Source organism: Neodiprion lecontei, chromosome 3, assembly GCF_021901455.1.
Source record: "Neodiprion lecontei isolate iyNeoLeco1 chromosome 3, iyNeoLeco1.1, whole genome shotgun sequence".
In the NCBI taxonomy this organism is placed as follows: Eukaryota; Metazoa; Arthropoda; class Insecta; order Hymenoptera; family Diprionidae; genus Neodiprion; species Neodiprion lecontei.
In genome coordinates, this window is record NC_060262.1 from 24,743,535 (window position 1) to 24,758,054 (window position 14,520).

Sequence of the window (14,520 nt, forward strand, 5' to 3'; positions counted from 1 at the left end):
TAAGAATCTTATTTATTAAGTACTCACACATTTATTTTTTAGCTGATTAAGATTATAATACAATTCTGAGATGTGAATTTGACTAGGCGCCTGCACGCTCATGGCTCCCACCACGCTCCCACACTACTCATGCTCATGTCCAATAGAACAAAAAATACAATATGGCCGATGTTTGACGTCTCTTCTGATCACAATTTAGTGTTGAACATGAACCGTTGTGATTTCGATTTGTTATGTATTTATCGACCTGTCCACGCTTAAAATGGTTATAAATTCTCTGTATTATCTCCTTTTGATGTTTACTGCAAGTTCAGCTTGAATACCTCACACATTTGTTTTTCTCATATTTCAGAGCGTGACGCTACACACTGATGTAGGTGATATAAAAATTGAAGTATTTTGTGAACTATGCCCGAAAACATGCGAAGTAAGTATGAAAATTTTTCGAATCTTCTATTGAAAAATCTCCTGCCATTAACCAAATACTCAGTTTTATTCCTTTCACTGGGACACTTCTTCATTGTATGAAGCAAAGTGACAATCAGAAGGCATATTTTTGTCTGTTTCTAATCTAACCTAGAGGTCGAAAAGCAATAAATAATCTACAAATGATACGTTACTTCAAATTATAATTAGTCATCACACGTTTTAGCATCACAATCAACAATGAAAAATTCATATCACTTATCGGCCAGAAGAATGGTCTTTTATCTCTCGTATCTGCACCAAATATTTTATTTTCTGATTCCTCAGAATTTTTTGGCATTGTGCGCGAGCAACTATTACAACGGATGTCTATTTCATCGAAACATCAAAGGCTTTATAGTTCAAACGGGTGACCCAACACATACTGGAAAAGGCGGTACCTCAATTTGGAATCGTAAATTTGAGGACGAGTTCAAAGAGGATTTGAAACACAATGCAAGAGGCCTTGTGTCAATGGCCAACAATGGACCCAACTCTAATGGAAGTCAATTTTTCATAACATACGGACCTCAACCACATCTAGACTTAAAATATACCTTATTTGGAAAGTAAGTATTAAAGAACATCTTGTGATAAAAAAATGAAAGAAATACTTGTAACGGCTCGTCAGTTTGATGTAAGCAGAATTCTAAATCTCATACATTTTTCAGGGTGATTGATGGACTTGATGCTCTTGACGAGTTGGAAAAATTGCCCACTAACCCAAAAAATTTCAAGCCACTGACTGAGACACGAATCAATGGTATAACAATCCATGCCAACCCACTCGCGGGATGATTCAACTTTACAAATACTGCTTTAGAATGTAATTCCAATTTTTATCGTAGCTCAGGTAGATAAAGCATTGTGGCTTTGACAACTGTTGAATGTTACCGTTTTTTTTTTCAAAATATTTATTTGAACAAAAATGTTCGAAATAATATTAAATAAAGATTTGTTAAAAACTAATTCAGACAACTGCTGTTCTCATAAGGTTGATCACAATTCATCACCTCTTTTCTTGCTCTTTTCCTCTAACTATTATACATTTACGTTAATTCACAGCCTTTCAACTTACACATACTGTCTGTATTGCACAGTGATAGCATGTATGGTTTTACATGTTTGCTATAAATGGATTTAATGCTAAGCTTTTCTTTGTATAATTTAGCTGGTTTTGAACGAAATATTCAAAAATAATTTAATTACACCAGATTTCCGTCACAATTAAAGGAAAAAAATTGTAATCAATAATTTAGAAAATCTTAATTTGTATGTATGTTAGTCATATATATCACGTAGCCTTTTATTTTCTGGATCGAACGGACTATGTAGATGTAGTTTGGCTGGATACTTGTGTCCCATAATTTCAATTTCGTAGTTTCCAGATTCTAAGTAATGTTTCGTTACGTTCTCCCCTTCAGGATGTGTTACATATCTTGAAAATAATTATAAGTACCTTTATTTCGTGTTGTCATTCAGATCATTACAGTTTACAAGGGAATTTTTTGCACTTACCCTTGTCCAATACTGTTTTCAAGTGCAAAAGCATATTCTCCTCTCCTCAAGTACCCAACGTTTCTTCCATTTCTGTAAATCGCTTCCAAACCCCACAAAGGAATTTGCCTAAAAAATTAAAATTGGTTTTACACCTTAATACTACAAAATGAATGAAAATATTCGAGTACCATCTCTTCTATAATGATATATAATCTGAAATCTAGCTTATATGATTTTTAAATTGTTATTACGCGTCTATGAGAAAATATGCCATTTTCCTCTTGACTCCGTTTTTTCTAACATAATCTATTTTCTTCTTCCCAAGGTAGTCTCCAGATTTCCGACAGACAAAGCCTAGACCTGCTTCAATTGGATTGTCATCCATCCTGAGATCTGAGTGCCATAGGTGATAGCCTGAATCACAATGCGAAGGTATGCATTATTCGGTGCATTCTTGGGAGTATTTTAAGGCTACTTATTGAAACCAATCTAACAATGTGACTAAATAGCTATCATCGTGTATCTACTTTCATATAATTTGTACATTGACCAATAAAAGAAGATGACCTTTTTCACTACTGAGACTGTACAGTGCTCTGTACCCAGCTAATTTCATTTTATAAGCTTTTCCAGCGTCCATTATCGCATGATAAACTTCCATACATAATTGCGACGGGATATACAGCTCAAACCCAAGCTCTCCTACGAAACTTAGTCTTAATACACGCACTGAATTTCCCTTGATTTTCAAGAGCTTTGAGGTTGAGAATGGAAAAGCTGTATTTGATATATCCCCATCCACAATACTTTCCAATATTTTACGACTGAAATATTATAATATATTAAAGACTGCTGTATATTGAGTGCACTTTCATTTCGATCAATTACTTAATGTTTATACGATACGCAAGTATTCATATATTTGAATATACATACCTCTTTTTCCCCTGTATAGCGAGCACACCAATTTGTTTGGTAGCATCGTGCAAAGTGACCTCAAACCCTTTCTGTTTGACTACTTGATTCATGTGTACCCATGTTTGATATCCAGACATACCACCAGCAACTAAAATGGAATCATTAATTTCAAGTCGTGTCATTTGTATCTGTCTTTTTGTATGCTATACATCTCAGTACAAAGAATGAGATGGCAAAAACTAATCTTACAGTGAACATTTCTAGCACACCCGACTGCTTTGCTTTGAACCCCATACTGCGTTTACATTAGGCAATTTCTCTACTTTGCCAGTCATTAGTATTATTGTATTTTCATACTACCTGTAGATCATATCCAGCAACTTTGAAAGATTCACATTAATAAGAAATAAAAGTAATAATCAATAACTTGTGTATTCTCAACTGTATGAATATGCCAAGCTTCTATTGGAAAATCATAGGCAGAAATGTTTGAGTAAATAATATTTCAATATATGTACCAATAAGAAATCCTTTTCCCTTAAGAATTGGATCTACTACAGTTCCAGTTCCGCCTTCTATACATGTAACAGTACAGTCTGCTTCGACACCACCGTGTTTGTTAAGCATACAAGTATAGGTAGTCTTGTTTACTTCGCGATTAGTGTCAGCTGTAAATAGATAATCGACAGCCTTTTGAGCTTCTGGTCCACAAAGGTAGAACTTTCCAAAGTATGAGAGATTAAACAATACCGCATTGTTTCTACATGCCAGAGCTTCGTCTTTGATCTGTAAAACGTAATTATTTAGTGAATGTATATTTCAATTGTACATATAATCTATTTTTAATGTACATTCATGATTTGATAGTAATCAAATTAATAAGGTCTTCAGAAATTATGAATTTAATGAGGTGTAAAAAGGTATGAATTACTTGAAATACAATCATTATTCTGAAAGTTAATTATATTCATATCATTATACACTCACAATTCGATGGTGTTCTGGAAAATTGAATGTATAATCTTGTTGAAGCAACTCGCTGTATTTATTATTTTCATTTTTCGGTGAACCATAACTTCCATAATAATCATATGGTGGAATTGTCACAGACCCTTCAGAAAGAAACCATCCTGGTCTTTCCCATCCTTGCCGTTCTTCCATGACTGCACCTTCTTTTAAGAGAACCTACGTACAAATAGTATTTGTAACAATTCAAGTCATGATATGATTACAATTTTCACTTGTGTGTAACTGGGTACAAACTATTCCATCTTAAATCTTTCAAGATATATGTTGTTTATACAGTAAAGTAAAAAATCTATTTTTAAAATAAGTTCAAAATAGTGAAGAATATCTTACCTCATGAAATGGATCTTTATTCAAATTTCGTCCACTCAGATACTCATCATGAGGAAAAACTATACTATAATTTTTTGCATATGCTTCATGAGACCTCTCATTTGCCCAAAGAGAATCACTTGTTTGCTCTGGCGTAAATCTACAAACGGTGATTAAGAGGTTGCAACATTGTTTTTGGATTTCGTCGAAAATTTTTACACTCAATTCCAGTAGTATTTTAATTACCTTCTAATATCATAGCTGTACATGTGCTTATCTGGTCGTCCATGAATTATCCACTTTGCTATTTGATCCCCGCAGCCACCTCCCAGCATCATTCCAGCACTGTTGTAACCACAGCTGTGAAAAAATCCCATACACCTGGGATCCTCCCCTAAAATCATAGTTTGTTAACAGTGCGTTGCATTTACTATAATAAAATTTAAATATCTCATAGACATGGAAGGAATTTAAAATGTTTATTTGAAAAATAAGAGCAAGTCTCATTGTTTATATCTGTCGACTCACCTAGAATGGGTTTGTGGTCTGGAGTGAAACTCTCAGGCCCACATACAGTACTCCTTATGCCTGCCGTTGAAAATTGAGGAATCAATTCCACAGCTCCTTTAATGTGTGCGCTAAATACATTCCAGTCTAACTCATACAATGCGAAGTTGAAATCTTTTGGAACCTTGAAAGATGACAAGTCTATATATAGATATAGTTAATATACAGTTGTATGTGTAACGTAGAATTCGAACTTACGGACTGCAAAATAATAGGGTTTGACTCATAGCCTCCCATGCATAGAGACGAGCCTTGTATTCTAAAGTACATGTTTCTATCATGGTCCCTTATATTTGGACAATTCTGTACACCTTCAATAGGTTCACTGACAACATATGCGTGTTTCATTGGAATTAAAGGTATCTGGAGACCAGCCATGTTAGATATACTTCTTGACCAAACTCCTGCAGCATTCACCACGCAGTTCGTTTTTATAATACCATATGGTGTTTCCACACCGGCAATTTGTGAGGATCCTAATTGTGTTTCTTTTTTCAGTATTCTAGTTACTGGACAATCTTGTACTACCTGCAATTTGATGAATAAATTAGGTGGCGTTCTAAAAATCTAAACATTGCTTGACGGACCGAATGTGAGAGTATCTTACCTTGGCCCCATGTTCCTTGGCATATTTTGTCAATGCGTTGCATAGCATCGCAGGGTCAACAACACCATCCTTTGGAGTGTACAGCGCCCCAAGAAATGCTTGTTCGTTCAAGTGTGGAAAAATCTTATTTGCTTCTTGGGGAGACATTAGATGTGAATCTACGCCGCATACTTTTCCTGCTGTTGCCAATCTTTTGTATTCGTCCATTCTTACCTACAAATTACATCAATACTCGTATCATCAAGTTCATTCAAAATATCAGAAATACGTTTTTCAACTTGAGAAATTAAAAAAAATTTATATGCACGTCCTTACAAAACTCTATAGCTAACAAAAATTTATTCGCCAAGTTATAAAAAGTTGGCATGGCAAAACGGTTAAATGCCATCTTTATAATTATTCAGAAATCCAAAAAAACTGACCCTGAACTGACTGAACTCTTGTGGTTCCTAATCAGTTCAAAATTCGTAAAATTATTTAACGCCACGACTGAGACAGAAAAGGACCTCACTGATATGCTCCACTTCGTACCTCCACAGGCCATACTGCTCTATCAAAATTTACGTCAATAAAACTGAGTTACTGTACTGTCCTACAGTTTTTCCATTAAAATTTGACAATTTTGTCAGCAAATTATGTTCATATTGGCACTTACACCGTTTTCGATCCCTCCCTAGCTCGCCAATTTGCTCCGTAATATTTGAAAATCTTCAACCGCATCTGAGCAGTTAAGATTCAAACTTTCGATTCATATCTGTTTCGTCGTTTTAATATCGTAATTGTGTTTGTAATCGGTATTCAACGTTAAAAAAAAATTCGAACGATCCACGAACTTACACTGGCACGGAAAAAAATAATTTTCGCAAGTCATTTTCTAGAAGGCGGATTGCTCTATCGAATCGAGGCTTAGGCCATTTGAAGAGCTTGAAAAAAAACTCTAAAACATACTTTTTGATTTCTTTTAAAATTAACTAATCATATTTTGGGACAATTTTTTCACCTTCTTGAAACATCATAATGATGTCACACAGTTTTACCGTACCACCCTTCATTAATTATGATATGAAAAATTTGAAAATTACCAACATCAGAATGAGCAATATACAGCCCTCCATTATTAATCCATCCAGGGTCTAATCCGGTTTCTGCTTCTAGACGCATTAGCAACTCTCTTGTCGTGTGCAACAATTGTATTTCCACATCGTTCGGTCTCAGTTGCCAAATCAAACCTGCGGTATGCCATGTTGTTCCAGCTGTTAACTTTGCTCGTTCCAAAAGTATTGCACTGACTCCATATTTTGCCAAGTGGTAAAGCGCATTGCAACCTGCACTACCTCCACCTTTCAAACAATTGCGTAATTTTTATAGCATATGAATAATTCAAATAAGAGTTATTAATTTGTGCAATATACACGTGCAACTCATTTAAAAATAATATATTACATAATTAAGAATACCTATCACTACTACATCTGCAAATTCAGGAACATTTATTGTTTGGCTACATGTACTATTTTCTTCTGTCGGTTTGGTCAGCAACGTTCTTTTAACGTCAATGATTGTTTTTCTGTTTCCCAGCTAAAAAATGCGGCTAATGAATTTGTGATTCAAATTCTTATCATTTTCTAGGTATGTATGTAATACATGAATTTCACGATAGTTGACAAAATACCACAGTACATTATCTATGGGTCAAAAATATTCCGTCAATGCCCTGATGCGTGCAATATTTCTGCAATGTTTGAATGAACTTTGTTGATCAAAATCAGGTAGACATCAACAACTGCTTATTTCTCAATGAAAATAAATTTAAACAATACAAATATCAGACTTAAGTTTCACTGTGAAGTAATCAATTATTTGAACAAATATTTTAATTCATACCTTAAGTGCCACTAAGCGGATCATGTTTTCGGTTTTACTGATCAATGTCTTGAATTTTGTGCGTGACTGACCGCCAGCTTTAGAACAAACTGATTTGACAAGAGTCATGATGGATGCTCTGTTTTGTAAAATTTCTTATCAGAGGCTACGTATCATTACTCTCTGTTTTTTGCACATAATACGTCACACTGAAACACATGCACAAACATTACAGAATAATTAAATTTGGAGCTGGATTGCTGATAACTTGGCTTCATTAAAAATCAAAAGCTGTAAATATTAAAATGCTGCAATTGTGTACTTAGCTTGTTTATCACAAGCTAATTTTAGATTAAGTATCATTGAGAAGAGCTACTGGCTACACTGCCAAGTTTAGCACTCGATTTCATAAAGTTGGAATATTCCTGAATGTACACCGTATTTATTTTTGATGAATGCAACTGTAGTTTTATACCTTTACGTAATTAACAAGGGTAAAGTTAAGAAGGTTGAATTGTAATCAAATCTAATTATTTTGAAACAAGTAATTATGGTATGTTGAAATAGCTGTTAGAGCGTTGATATTTTGATGTTGAAAGGGCACAATGGTAATTTCTCAGGAAGTCATATCTGTGTTACAGCAGCAATAATTCCATCAACTAATTCTTTTTCCTTTGCTGGAGAAATCAGTTATGGTTCGTTATCACGTGTACTACAATCGTTATTAGTAATTCATAATCGTTATTAGACTTACTCTCTATACAGAAGAAAATAATGGATACGGTATAACATGTATGTATGATATGTATAATATGTACAATAGCCAGACCATATTGTCTTAGCACTGATGTCATTTCTTTGATTAGGATGCAAATGTTTTCCACAGTTCCATAATAACGAAGTTCAGCTGTTTACTAATTCGAAGTTCAGAAACTTCGTTTATTATTTATTACCGAAATTGTAAATAAAACAAAATATTAAATTACCAATGTGTGAACATTGTGTTGAACTATTTTATTTTTCTAGCATTCTTACAAAGTGATGTTACAAATAAACGCACAATTGAAAGCATCACATTATTTATAATGCCATAATCATCGTATAATGCAGTAATGTCAATATTTTTTCTGTAATCAACTGGTACTGTGATCGTGTATGTAAGTCAGCACTTTGGACATACTTAAATATATATTATTTAAAAACAAACTTAAAAAATATGCCGAAGTGCAGAGATTCTATGCATATTTAGGCATTTCAAATTCAAGGATTTCGCTTAAGACCAGTTTTGAACGCGCGAATTTTGAAACACGCGGTCCAGTGTGTCAACGCTATACTCGTATGTATCGGAACTTTGGACGAATAATTAAGTCATTCGTAACAACTTTACCAAGTAAACGTATTTGCATTGGTAATTTTACTCTAATTCAAAGGTGCCTCCCACAGCTCGATGTTATACCTACCAAATTTAAGCCTATATCGTACAATGATGCGGCGCTCACGTATTCGAAGAACGAAATATTATTTTACTGCAGTTTCGCGATCGCTCGGCTTCAGAATGTGGAATTTTTTCTAACTCCGCATAGCGTTTGAATTGCACAGTCGCTCTTTCAGTTACACGATAATTCTCAGCCACAAGCCCCGATATGCTTCATCCGTATGCTTAAAATACGAACTAGACGATGTTTAGAAGTCTTACTTGTGCATGCATGGACATACTCAGTGATGAACGCGCTGCACGGGCTCATCTAAAGTGTTTGAAAGATGGGGCAGAGGTCACGTATCTCGTCCCATATATAATTCTCGCAATAGATCCGAGACTACATCTAAGGCAATTGTGTTCAATTATATTTTACGATCTACTTATATCTCATAGTCTTATTTGATAATCATTGTGTTATATTGCTGATTATTGTGTCTTGTAATTATTACGCGGAATTTCACGCGTTCGTCTGTATTATTGACCAACGCTATTAACGCAACGGCGATTGTTTATTGAAATATTACTGTAAAATCTTTTGATATTTAGCTGTACGCCTCTAAATTAACAATCAAATTATTTCTCTCACAATTCTAACTAAAAGAAAGTTACTATTTAATTCTTACCCTGCACTCGCCTCTACACTATTGTATATACCATTATAACACGTGCGTTTCAAGAACGATTTTACAATCCGAAAATGTATTCCTCACAGCACGGTAGTACAATACGCACTGTGTATTGGATTACTGAAAAAACGTAGCAGGCGACCTTGGGAAGAGAGAAGTTGATTCTCTACCTACATATAGTGGCATGGGAACAGCTATTAGACATATGAAATATATGATGCTTTGAAAGTTGTATATGCAAAAGTCCCGTTATGTTATAATACGGTATTCAATGACGCAAAATTTCGTTTCCATTTTATAAAAGTCTCATTTCATTTTCAAAGAATTTCTCGTCTTCATATTTATTCGGTTTGGATAAAACTTTGTCCGTCGGTTTAATTATAATAACATTATCGATCGTTCCAATTTGACAATCTATTCAATTTCGTGGTGAACGTATATTTATAATAAGTTGGTTAGACATCAAAATGATTAACATGCGCTGACCTCAATTTCGAAATAACATCACTCGTAGAAAATGAAGAATGCTATCTATAAGATATTACGCAAAGCTGAATAATTTCACAACAATTCGTTTTGTTGAGCACAAACTGGCGATATAATGTAATATAAAAACATTTTGCACAGAAATAAACATTCAGATCAAAGCTATTCAAAATGAAAATATCTTTTCCTGTATTGATCGTCTACGAAGTAATGGGTTTACCTTCAAAATATATCTAATAGTCCAAATCATACCTACTTGGTATTCTAATATTGTATTATTTATTTTTTCCGTGAAATATAACACAATAATCTTAACAGATTGCAATGAAAAAAACTGTTTTCTTTTACAAATAATACATAGTACATCATTTTTTGGTAACACTTTGCGATAAAAAATTAATACCAGACAACAGAATTGAGACACAAAATATGAACCAGGTACAAAAATTTTTATGAGTCACGTTTCATCTAAACAGATGATTCTCTCTACTTATAACAACACCTGCGATCAAAATTTAAACTTTTCATTCTATGTAAGAATATCACTATATATAGTAAGTCCATTCAAGTACCAATTATCATTCGTTTGAAATTTTTTGTTCCTCTCTGCGTATTATTCTAGTCCTATACATCAAAAACATTTTCAGTTATCACACGTTGACAAACTCTTGAAGTTAGGAAAAACTCGAGTAAAAGATTTAAGACGAGGCTTTCCTTAATGTGAAATAAGAATGGTAAGTTTCAGAAAAAGCTCGTTACATTACTAGCTTGATGAATATAGGTGAAACTTATGTAGGTAAAGGTCATTTTTCGAAATACGTTTTAATACATGATTTGCAGGCCAACTTACGCAACAATATTTCCAGTTTAGTAAAATTTCAACATCATCTTCGAAACATCAGTCCCTGTATGGTGAGCTTGAAGAATAATGGTAGCACACAGTAGGTAACAGATTTCATAAATTAAAAAAAAACTGAAAGAATAATTTATTTATCTTTGTAACCCCCCAAATTTTTTTTGGAAACGATATCCGCGGATTATTTAAAGCTCTTGATACTGGAAGTCAAAGTTTTCTAAAGAAGATGTAAATACTGGAGTGTTTCTATATATATATGTTGTAAAAACACTAGAGCTATAACTTCTGTTATTTAAGTATGTGTTACAGAAGTTATAGCTCTAGTGTTTTTACAACATTTGCTCACTTTTAAAGAAACCATGTAACAAGAGTAATTCAAATATGCAGAAGGCTCACGTATAATGCAGAATTTATTCTCTACCTCAACTCGTTTCTAACTGTAACATGTGACTAGTATTTTAAATTGAAAGTACATCATCCAGATAATTGAAATAAATAGTTTCTATCATAGAGTTTTAACCCATGACAAGCTGATTTGCGAGATCAACACAATTTTTTAGCTAATCAGCAATCATAAGACACTGTTTATAACAACATGATATTTCAACAGCAAAAATTATACGTATGTATACAGAACAATAAACCGAGTGTCATAATAATATAGATTATAGCTCGTTAGTGTCAAATACATATTCATAGTATTTCCAGAAATAACAACAGATAATCTTACTTTCTGCACAATATGTACAAGGCATTCATTCGTACGAAGGAATCACATTAAATTATCAGACGATTAAAAGCAAATTAGGCCGGTTGTGAAGTACATAATCAAACGCCCCAAGTTTTTAATGTTTTCACAATTGTGTCTAAAATTCAATCTACGTTGAACGAAATTTAAAATTCACGAATGCCTTGTACTTCCACATACATTCAATATATCACAAATAATTTTACTCACTAGAGCACAACATGAAAAATAATTTCTAAGGCCCGAATCAAAATAATAAATGTTGAAATAAATCATTCTTTCTTCAAATTGTTATCATTGCACAACATTCCAACCCTATGCAAGCTTTTCACCTTATACTACACTTAGGATCGCGTAAATTCATCGCTGACGAGTTACAAAGACGTGTGCTCTTCACTAGCAATACTATCTGTATCTTCTACGTCTGAATTTGTAGCTGCCTGAACCCGTGCATATTCATCCGTATCGATACTCTTACAAAAATGTATGGCGTATTTTAATTTTTGACGTAGTACTGGCTTGCAAGAATATCTCGGCATTTTTAATAAAAAGAAACACGTGTAACTCTCTGGAAGGAAATGATCTGGAGGACTGTATTTGTCGAGTACCTAAAAATAAGAAATATGGGTTAAGCATCCTAGTTACGTATAGATGAAGAAATTTCATAATAACACTGACAGAGCCTTTATAATTAGTACTACTCAAGTTTTAGTACAGTGATTTTTTAAATCATTTGTAGTTGGAATCGATAAATCCATTACGGTTCAATTTAAATCGTTTAATTTCATACTATAATTATCTGACCAATCGATCATGAAGGTAACTTTTCTCATCATGCAATATCCATAACCGAAATTCTAAGAACGGCAAAAAGAGTATAATAATATACTATATTTATTATTATATTAGAACTATCAATTCATACCTGTAAAACAAAGTCTCTTCCTCTGAAATCAGCAATTGTGCGTGGCAGTCTTGTTCGACCCCAGACAAATCGAAGAAATAGTGATCTTTCTTGATTTGAAAACTCTTCCATAACTTCCCAAAACCACTGAATTAGTGGTGCAGTTCCATCTACGCCTAGATTATGAATAGAATTTTTTCTCAGCTCTTTATAATATTGTCAAATCGGCATTTCAACAGACTGTGACAGTTAGGTATAAAATTGCAATGCAATTTCATGTACGTATTGAAACAGTACCTTTATAAGTTGCTACCGATTTCAACAGGCTAAGTGGAATGTCTGGACTTCCACAAACCATTGTTTCCAACTCTACTCCACTAAACAATGCTAGAAGAGGAACAGGCACTACTTTAGACATTCCTTCCCTGACAGCAGCTATTTGAGTATCAAATTCGTGAAGTCTGTAGTTCAATGCTAATCGGACATACTCATGTCGATTTTCAGGAGTTATTTTTCGGTATCTGGGAAACAGAAGAAAAAAAAATTAACATTTGCCGAAGCTATGAAGATAGACTGCAGCGTATTTATGGTAAAAGAACTTTTTGATAAACTAAATAAACGATAAGAATCATGGAATACATATTATATAAAAAAAAGTATTCGTTTACCTATTTGACAATGGCACATCAACACCAACAGCAGATGGAGTAGAGAATGGCATTTCTAGAGTTTGAAATACTTTTTCATCTGGATCCATGTCTCTGATACATAGTAGTCCAGGAACATAGTCTCTGTCAACCTCGGTAAGATCAGCAGGGGTTAAAGAAATTCCAGCAAGTTGTTTCCATACTGGTTCCGCTAAATTTAAGCTTAGCGGGCTTCCAGTTCTAATAGCGATGCCTATCAATATTCCTGCAAAAATGATGAGAATATATTAAATTTGAAAATGAAAGATGGTACATAGTCCTACGTTAAACATTAGTGAGAATGCAAGACTAATGAAGTTACCTAAAAATTGGAACATGTTTATATGCAGATCAGATGTAGCCAAGGGATTCAATAAAAAGCAATCTCTGTTAGTTCCATTGTCTTCACGACCGTTAGGTGTAGGAATAAGTAGTGGTAGTGATCCATTTTGAAGTTCATCACACATTTCTGCAATACTTTCGCTGTATCCCCCTCCACAATCATCAACACTTTCACCTGTTGACATAAATATAAATTAGCTGTCATAATTGGAGAAATTTATAAATAGAGCTACTTTGCAACATAGAATACTAGTAACTGACTCTTGCAAAGAAAGTGATGTTGCGTGTGAATTAATCAAAAATGGTATGAAAATTATTTAACTATTTATCTATTTTAATTATTTACTCACCAACAAATTTAACTTTCCAAACTCTGTGTGGCAGAAATAAAACATCCTGTGTTAGCAACGGCATCTTAGAAACCATTTGTCCAAATACAGATTTTATCCCGTCAGGTCCAGCAAGACCTCCTTTACTCCTTGCTCTCTTTACTTGAATTCGATTCAATTCAATAACAGGTCCATATTGTCTATCTCTGACCATCGTAGCTTGGACAACTTTCCGAAACGTAGCTTCCTTAATACTATATACTAGCATAGGCGCTAATTTATTTAATCCAATATGTCCGGTTGTTTGGAACATAGGTAAGGATGGACAAAGTAATTCAGCAAAGTGATGTAATAATACTAATCTATTGTGCAGGGCAGAAAATGGTAGGTCCTTAACAACATCATATTCCATAGGTGTTGTGGCTGGCAGTCGGCTTTGGGGAGCTTTTGTAGTACTCCAGGCTAAAGTATGGGCGCTGCCACATGCAACTCGGGTTATTTTCTTGCCCTGTAAGGCATGAACAAGCCTGGGTCTTTGCAAAGCATTTGTTGTACCGTCTCCTAGTTGCCCCTCGTCATTGTCACCCCACGTAAATACCTCTCCTTTATCAGAACATGCTACACAATGGAGAGAGCCTGTTGCAATAGAGATAATTTTTTTCCCTTGCAGAGCTGCAACCTTTCGAGGCCTTCGGACATGATCATCTGTACCATGACCCAGGCGATGGTAATCCCCTTTTCCCCTGCACAAATGTTGTGAATAATGTAACTTCATTTTTTATTTTAATTGCTTTTAGTAAAGACT

The 14,520-nt window shown here is 34.1% G+C and overlaps 3 protein-coding genes across 9 annotated transcripts in view; 1 reads left to right on the forward strand and 2 right to left on the reverse strand.

The window, feature by feature from the left end:
- Positions 1-112: 112 nt before the first annotated feature.
- Positions 113-2,543, forward strand: LOC107217486 (peptidyl-prolyl cis-trans isomerase-like 3). 3 transcript variants are annotated; one of them, XM_046734167.1, is made up of 5 exons: positions 113-265; positions 353-427; positions 754-1,034; positions 1,137-1,291; positions 2,291-2,543. In XM_046734167.1, exons 1-4 carry the CDS (start codon positions 263-265, stop codon positions 1,261-1,263), a joined length of 486 nt encoding a protein of 161 aa, XP_046590123.1. In that variant the 5' UTR covers positions 113-262; the 3' UTR covers positions 1,264-1,291; positions 2,291-2,543. The 3 variants fall into 3 exon arrangements, with proteins under 3 accessions (XP_046590123.1, XP_015510525.1, XP_015510524.1); XM_015655039.2 differs by having other exon boundaries at positions 2,295-2,543; XM_015655038.2 differs by having other exon boundaries at positions 1,137-2,543.
- On the reverse strand, positions 771-10,958 carry LOC107217484 (sarcosine dehydrogenase, mitochondrial). Of its 4 annotated transcripts, none has more exons than XM_046734163.1 (16): positions 10,701-10,958; positions 7,280-7,467; positions 6,853-6,973; positions 6,482-6,735; positions 5,396-5,608; positions 4,987-5,316; positions 4,750-4,912; positions 4,468-4,615; positions 4,243-4,381; positions 3,871-4,068; positions 3,402-3,669; positions 2,902-3,031; positions 2,533-2,789; positions 2,217-2,379; positions 1,984-2,091; positions 771-1,903 (listed from the first exon to the last, which is right to left on the reverse strand). In XM_046734163.1, the coding sequence occupies exons 2-16, from the start codon at positions 7,385-7,387 to the stop codon at positions 1,747-1,749; spliced, it is 2,757 nt and encodes a 918-aa protein (XP_046590119.1). In that variant the 5' UTR covers positions 7,388-7,467; positions 10,701-10,958; the 3' UTR covers positions 771-1,746. The 4 variants fall into 4 exon arrangements, with proteins under 4 accessions (XP_046590119.1, XP_046590117.1, XP_046590118.1 ...); XM_046734161.1 differs by lacking the exon at positions 10,701-10,958 and adding an exon at positions 9,362-10,008; XM_046734162.1 differs by lacking the exon at positions 10,701-10,958 and adding an exon at positions 8,719-9,337.
- Positions 10,113-14,520, reverse strand: part of LOC107217482 (E3 ubiquitin-protein ligase HERC2) — a 19,018-nt gene continuing 14,610 nt past the window's right edge. The window contains exons 9-15 of one of the 2 annotated variants that reach the window (XM_015655033.2): positions 13,737-14,458; positions 13,367-13,561; positions 13,027-13,270; positions 12,656-12,879; positions 12,380-12,534; positions 11,787-12,062; positions 10,113-10,767 (exon numbers count right to left, since the gene is read on the reverse strand). In XM_015655033.2, the coding sequence (XP_015510519.2) occupies positions 11,829-12,062; positions 12,380-12,534; positions 12,656-12,879; positions 13,027-13,270; positions 13,367-13,561; positions 13,737-14,458 (1,774 nt within the window). In that variant the 3' untranslated portion in view covers positions 10,113-10,767; positions 11,787-11,828. Of the gene's footprint in view, positions 12,063-12,379; positions 12,535-12,655; positions 12,880-13,026; positions 13,271-13,366; positions 13,562-13,736; positions 14,459-14,520 lie in introns of both variants that reach the window. The other variant, XM_046734154.1, reaches the window with a different exon arrangement.

Excerpts from the sequence above, each read along its gene's own strand:
- LOC107217486 (XM_015655038.2), top strand. Across the intron at positions 428-753 it reads TATGCCCGAAAACATGCGAA|AATTTTTTGGCATTGTGCGC; the intron begins GTAAGTATGAAA and ends CTGATTCCTCAG. Across the intron at positions 1,035-1,136 it reads AAATATACCTTATTTGGAAA|GGTGATTGATGGACTTGATG; the intron begins GTAAGTATTAAA and ends TACATTTTTCAG.
- LOC107217484 (XM_046734163.1), bottom strand. The coding sequence starts at position 7,387 with ATGACTCTTGTCAAATCAGTTTGTTCTAAAGCTGGCGGTCAGTCACGC. Across the intron at positions 2,790-2,901 it reads GCTATACAGGGGAAAAAGAG|TCGTAAAATATTGGAAAGTA; the intron begins GTATGTATATTC and ends ATAATATTTCAG. Across the intron at positions 2,092-2,216 it reads GCATATTTTCTCATAGACGC|GCAAATTCCTTTGTGGGGTT; the intron begins GTAATAACAATT and ends TTAATTTTTTAG.